The 7,280-nt window shown below is 40.7% G+C and overlaps 1 protein-coding gene across 1 annotated transcript; it reads left to right on the top strand.

The window, feature by feature from the left end:
* Positions 1-784: 784 nt before the first annotated feature.
* On the top strand, positions 785-2,500 carry cldn23.1 (claudin 23.1). Its single transcript, XM_058411675.1, has one exon. It carries the CDS (start codon positions 881-883, stop codon positions 1,691-1,693), a length of 813 nt encoding a protein of 270 aa, XP_058267658.1. The 5' UTR covers positions 785-880; the 3' UTR covers positions 1,694-2,500.
* Positions 2,501-7,280: the final 4,780 nt, after the last annotated feature.

Here is a 7,280-nt window from a genome sequence, read left to right as displayed (position 1 = left end):
CGTAGAAACTGCTGGAAGTTGTAAATTTCCAACTGGGATGAATAAAGTATCTATCTATCTATCTATCTATCTATCTATCTATCTATCTATCTATCTATCTATCTATCTATCTGTACATGGTCAGAAGTGTGTATGTAGCTAAATGAAATAACACCAATGTGTCGGCTTTCCCCCGAACGTTGCCACAGTGCTGTATTATTAAACATTTCCTTTCTTCAGACATTATGGTTTCTTACCAAAAACCTGCATCCTGCATGACAATGCCCCTGTGCACAAAGCAAGGTCCATGAAGACATGCTTTGCCGAAGTTGGAGTGGACAAACTCGAATGGCCTGTATTCAGAGCCCTGAACTCAGCCCCACTGAAACCTTAGTGATTTATTTCTTTTGTGGGTGAATAAGCACAAATCCCCACAGACACATTCCTAAGTCCTTCACTAAAGAGATGAGGCTGTCATAAGTGCAAAATTGTGACTTTGCCCATGGTTTTGGAATTGGATATTCAGCAAACTCATATGTGTGACAGTCAGGTGTCCATATACTTTTTGCAAATATAGTGTATGTTGCTGAATTATCTTATAAATAAATAATCTTTCACGTGCTACACAAAAATTAAACTTTTTGGTAAAGCATTTAGCCCTAGAGGAGACTTTCAAATGCTACAAATGCTCCAGGTGAAACCTTAAACACATGCAAATTCTTTTCAAAACATGCAGTGCTTACGAAACTTCCCTGTCAGAGCTCTACATTCTCCCCTGGCTATTAAAGTCAGGTATGAATGGAAGGATCCACCCTCAGTTTCACTCTCGACTCGCCTGTTTATAAGGCAAAGTGCGACTGTTTGGAGCTGAAGTTGTGCGTGTGAATCTTCCAACTCGACGATGAGGACACCAGGGATTTTGATATTCGGACTGGTGCTTGCGCCCTGCGGATGGATCCTGGACCTGACCAGCACAGTTGCCCCCAACTGGCGCCAGCTCTACAGCATCGCGAACCAGCCCGTGGACGTCGTGATGAACCAGGGCATCTGGGACATCTGCAAGAGCTCCACCATAACCACGGATATGAACTGCAACCTGCGAGGCAACGACCAAACGTATTTCAATAACCAGGTCATTCCCGTGGCGCAGGGATTGATGATCGCGTCGCTGATCGTCACTGCACTCGGGCTAGCCTTGGTCACGCCGGCCACGCGCTGCTGGACTGACCGGCCTCCGCGATGGGTCCTCGCAGGAGTCGGCGGCATTCTGATTTTCTGCTCAGGTGTGCTCACGATCATCCCTATCGCGTGGTACACCAATGTCCTTACCCGCCTCAACACGACTACCGCATTTAGCAACCCGCAAAGCCCGGACATCCGCGTGGGCTATTGCATAGTTCTGGGTTACATTGGGGGCATCATGGAGGTGCTGGGCGGTTTTGTCATATGCATGGGCTTCTGTCGATGCTGCGGAGGACGGAATCGCGGGGAGAAACCGCAGCAAATGCGCACGACCCGGTACACCAGTCGCGCGCCCAATCCGGTCCCACACCCGCGAACCAACATTCCCAGGAGCGTCACCCCCAGCAGCTCGGGCACGCCGTATTCCCGAAACTCTCTGGACGACGAGCTCGATTACCCGAGAGCCAAAGCTCAAAGGAAAGGCACTGTTAACCCTGCCTACAACGGAAGACCTTACGACGCAGATTTGTGATGGAGGACCTGCTGGACTTTAGCTCTCACTTCTTCAGTGGACGCTATGATATGGACTACTTGTGGTCTGGTTTACTAACAATAAGTATCTTTCATATAGAGATGTAGGTCTAAAGGTTCGAATGATTATTTAAAATCTTAACACACCCAAACATCTGGAATGCAGGTGATAGAAGCTATGTACTAACCTTTCTCTTTTCTATCGAGTTTACCCTTTTTAAAAAGACAAATATTACAAAAAATAGTATCTCAAATATAGAAGCTATAGTGGAAATGTCTAACTTTAATCAAATATCCAGAATGTCCAGCGTCATGACATGACACGACACGATGCTGGACATGATCATGATGCTCCAGCCTTTTTTGAAAGGACTGCTTATGAAAGATTCATCTCCTTACTCATAACTGTGAATAAAACACCTCAGATCACATCACATCGCTCAAAATATTGCATGTTTATCACTACAGTGAAGTCTGTTATCCAGGATCTTAACACTTTTGCTGAAGGGAAATGTGATTTTACTTTGTTTATGTGCCAGATTGACTGGGATCATCTGAGTATGTCTTTCTCCTAAGAAAATCTTTCACCTGTCATGTGTCAGAGGTAAACAGTCATTAGTGCAATTATATGATGGCACTGAACACAGGTGAACACTTAGTATTGCCCTGCTCGAAGCTTTAACTTTGTAAATATTGTAGATAATGTGTTGGAAGTTGGAACCTTAGCACTGTGGAATAACAATAATAATAATAATAATAATAATAATAATAATAATAATAATAATAATAAATACAGTTATTATATATATGTCTGTTGTCAATGAAATGTCATTTGTTTGGTTTCTAGTTTGGTTTCAGGGACCACTAAAATGCATGCGAGATAAGCTGAAGTAAAACTAGGTCTTGAATCAGGTGAGACTGGTCTGTCTGGTCCTGGTGTGGCCCCACCTTAAATAATGAAGCAAGTGTGTTTATAGGGGACAGGAGGAGAGAAAGGAAAATTCCTGTTTTGTTCCATGCTCTTCAGCATGGATTTGCGAAGATATAAAACTAGGTTGAGGAAAATGGGTTAATTAATTAGTCCCTGTTGTGTTCTTTCACAGTAAATGATCCATGGATGTCTCACTGACTACTTTTATCATACATAATTACTGGAGGCAAAAGTGTTGATGTTATAAATATAGTAGAGCTGTTTCCAAGAAGCTCCAAGCAAGTTTCCTCTCAGCGCACACATCCTCATATCCTACACAACTGTCATAGGAAAACAACAACAATGGGATTGCTATTTTTTAAAATTTTTATTTATTAAAGCACATCGTAGCATTGAATACAACAAGGCTTTAAATTCTTTGGTTGCTGAAATGAGTGATGTTTAATACTAAGAAATTTCTGAACATAACTTGAGCATGAGGCACACAAAACCAGCATGCCTTTTTTTTATTTATGTAACAAATGAAAGAAGTAAAAACAAACAACCTTTAAAAAGACATCTGTGTAACATAAAATTCCCATTAAAGATTATCCACGGTCAGATTTTGACGTGCAGAAGATGTATGATCAAATGTGAATACAGCGGACCATATAATTATAGTGCTTTTTGTTTTTTGTCCAAAGACTCAATTAACCTGAAACGTGTTCACCTGTCTCAAATATACAAGAGCTGCCCAAGCCACCTAATACAGAGCACACAAATCTCTAAGGCCAATCTAATCTACAATGCAGCATGGTTTGACCTGGCCAGTCAGATCTGGAGCTATGTAAAGACAAGCACAACACATTTCTGAAATACTCGATACTTTAATAAGATATACTGCGCTGCCTGAATGCCACGAGATTGAAAGTGAGATGAGATAATAAGTATCGGTGACATTTCACGTTTCCAACACAAAACACTGAGGGAAAAAGAAAAAAAACAAAACATAATAGGAAGTCACACACAAAATATCAGTCATTAGCATTTACCAAGCTGAGTCTCTGAGCATTCAACGAGCACCCAAGAACAAAACACCCGTCTCCTTTCCTCTGAAAGTAGAAATGTGGAATTTGTATGAAGTATAAAGTTCCCAAACGTTTAAGGCAAGCTTCCAAGCGAACAACAACAACGAGTATTCAACTTTGTCGAAGTGGAAATACTTTATACATATAAAAACTCCCGTCTTCCTGTGGTGACAAAAAGACAAAAACACAAAGAGATCAGGCAGGTAACATTAACACTTAGTAAAAACTTGCTCGCTACAACAATACACAGAGACTACATCATGCATCATATGGCTTATTCACTGCCCTTACTTTTACTTGGGGGGGTAAAATGATCATTTCATCCTTTTTTGATTTTGTATCTTTATTCTGGTCTAAATATTCAGATTAAAATCCTTACACATTTAGGGATGCCTTAAAATGTTATAAAAAAATATCATATTTGTGATCTCTCATCTAAGCACTAGTCTAAGGATGACAAAATTTTGATTAGAATCCCAGCTATTCCAAAATAAAAGAAAACAAGAGAGCATAATCTGCCCTTCTCTCAAGCTGGGAATGATCTGCTACTGTCTTTAATGCCGATTATAATGGGAAAAAGGGGGACTTTAGGGGGGGACTCCTAAAGACCCGAAGATTCACTAATTCTGTCCTCACCTATCTGCCCAGATGCATGGTTTATCAAACACTGGATATGCAAACAGTTTGTTACAGAAGTCATTGCAAAAAAACAAAACAAAATGAAAATACCTTTGATTGGTGTTTTATCTTGTGTTGAAGATGTGTGGTCACAAACCTATTTTTGTGTGAGCAAAATCTCCATTCTTTTTCAAGGCCTCCCTTTGCTCGTCCGTTTTTTCCCTAGGAGCAATGTGAAAGTTGAGCTCAGCACAAAAAAATCCCACGCTTTGAACAAAACAAAACAAAAACTGTTCAGATCTGTACATTTGAGATCTGTGGTCAACGAAAGCAAACGAAAGATCATACCATAAACGTTCCCTTCTCCTCTGCTGGACAAAGGCTAGAGCAAACGCCAGGATAATGAAGCCGATGATGAAGCCCAAGACTCCCAGCGTGAGAGGGACGGCTAGTCCATCGTTGACCGTTTCTTGGCATGTGTTTCCTCTGTAGCCCAGCATACATTTGCAAACCTGCAATCCGTTCCGAATCACACAATCACCAAGGTTATTACAGCGCTGAGCCCTGCAGGCCAACAAGTTCTGACTCAGAGCTCGATCCTCCAGCAGGTCGTTAGGCATTGTGCAAGATCTGCAGAGAGACCGGTCATTTTATTAACAGTCACACCACTTCGCTTACATATCTGAAGTTGTGTGTGTGTGTGTGTGTGTGTGTGTTGTTGATAATTACATTGCAAAGTATGTTACTTCACTCTTTAACGACACACTGTACAAGTACTGGGTTAGGAAAAATCTACCATACAAAAAGTCTCATCCAATTAAACAATTTCTGATCAATTTCAAACACAATGCATTGGTGCTCACAATATTAAAACCACAAACTAAACTACATACAACACACAAAGTCGGTGTGTCTTAATGTTTGAACTCTTTGTTAAGAAAAAAAATTAACTTTGCAAAAATAAATGAACTATTCTTAAGGTATGTGCAGTCAGCTTGTAACAAACAAACTGACCGGCAAAACTGCCCAGTTATGAGTTATACCACAAACAGAATTAGACTAAGTTACTCACCGCTTCTCAGGTTGTTATTATTATCCAGGCTGTGAGTGTAAGATCCAGGTGTGCGTTTTACACTTACAGGTAGTTTTAAAGTGTCCACCGAAATGAGCAATGTTGTGGAATAAACAGGTCAAGGAACAAGTTATGTTTTGAATATCCGGGAACAACAGGATGAGTGAAATGTTACCCCACCCTGTTCCAGCGTCGAGTACGGACCTGCAATCACAGGTAAAAAAAAAAAAAAAAAATGCACGCGCACGTATGCATGCACGCGCACACACACACACACACACACACAGGAGAGGGGACAAAGTGTGACAGAACCAGAACTAGTTCAGACATCACCCCCGTTAAAATGCACTAATGTTAATTATATGTCGAATTATTATTATAAGGTGTTTCATGTGATATTGCACGAAAAACATAAACTCTTAAACGCGCGTGAACCTTGGGATGACGTGGCACGGGGCAGCACGTGACTACCGCGTGAAAGAGGCTAATTTAAAGGGAGCAGGTTAGCAGAAACCTGTTTAGCCTATACAATTATTTATTTTTAGGAACTATGCATCGTGTTCTATATCTGTCATACAAAATTAAGCGTGAATAATATATCCAGCTTATTAATAAAAGAGAAACTTTTAATTCATTCTTATCTTCATTCATGTTTGTAGGTCTAAATCCCCTCAAAACAATCCAAAAACTTATTTTCTACTTTATACTAATTTTTCCTACAGCATGACTTACTTGGTTGTATTTTACTGTTTATAATTACCGTATAAGATTCATTTTCATGTCAAAAATAGCATTATATTGGTTTAAATTGCTAATATGGATGTCAGAAGCATATATTTTATTTGATTGGCTCTTTCCAGTATGTGTTCATGACTTCATATTATGTATTTACAACATTTATGTACATATACCGATCATTGCGTTGGTCCCCCTTTTGCTGCCAGAACAGCCCTGACCCGTCCTGCACTGTGTATTCGGACATCTTTCTATCAGAACCAGCATTAACTTCTTCGGCAATTTGAGCAACAGTAGCTCGTCTTTTGGATCAGATCACACGGTCCAGCCTTCACTGCCCACGTGCATCAGTGAGCCTTGGCCCGTCCATGAACCTGTCACCGGTTCACCACTTTTGATAGATACTGTCCACTGCAGACCGGGAACACTCCACAAGAGCTGCAGTTTTGGTGATGATCTGATCCAGTCGTCTAGCCATCACAGTTTGGCCCTTGTCCTTACGCTTACCCATTTTTCCTGCTTCTAACACATCAATTTTGAGGACAAAATGTTCACTTGCTGTCTAATATATCCCACCCACTAACAGGTGCCATGATGACGAGATCATCAATGTTATTCACTTCACCTCATAATGTTATGCCTGATTAGTGTATTCTATATAGCCATGGTCAGCTGAGTATTGCAGCCATACGTGTTTGCTGAACATCTCATTAAAATGTAACCCGTATTTGCTATTATAATAACCTTCGCTCTTCTAGAAAACTCTTTCTACAGCATTTTGGTGCATAGCTGTGGAGATTTGCCCACAAAGCCACAAGAGGATTAGTGAGATCAGACACTGATGTTGCCTGGGGAACAGTCAGCATTCCAGTTCATCCAGAAAGTCTTCAGTAGGGTTAAGGTCAGGGCTCTGTGCAGGTCTGCAGGACAATTGATTTCTTCTAGCTTTGTGCACAAGTGCATAGTCATATTGGAACATCTTTGGGCCTCTTGGTTCCAGTGAAGGGCTTTTTTTTATTATACATGAATGCATCATTTTCCTCATCAGTGGATAATTCCTCATGCACTGTCCACTATTTCAGATGCCTCTTCCTCTAGATCACTATCAGCACAATATCTTGTAAATCATAGCCACCTTGCACAGTGATACCATGGATTTCATACA

The sequence above is a fragment of the Hemibagrus wyckioides genome, linkage group LG16 (assembly GCF_019097595.1).
Source record: "Hemibagrus wyckioides isolate EC202008001 linkage group LG16, SWU_Hwy_1.0, whole genome shotgun sequence".
NCBI classification, from domain to species: domain Eukaryota; kingdom Metazoa; phylum Chordata; class Actinopteri; order Siluriformes; family Bagridae; genus Hemibagrus; species Hemibagrus wyckioides.
The sequence above is the reverse complement of the archived record's forward strand: the minus strand, read 5'-3'. Positions and strand labels throughout refer to the sequence as shown.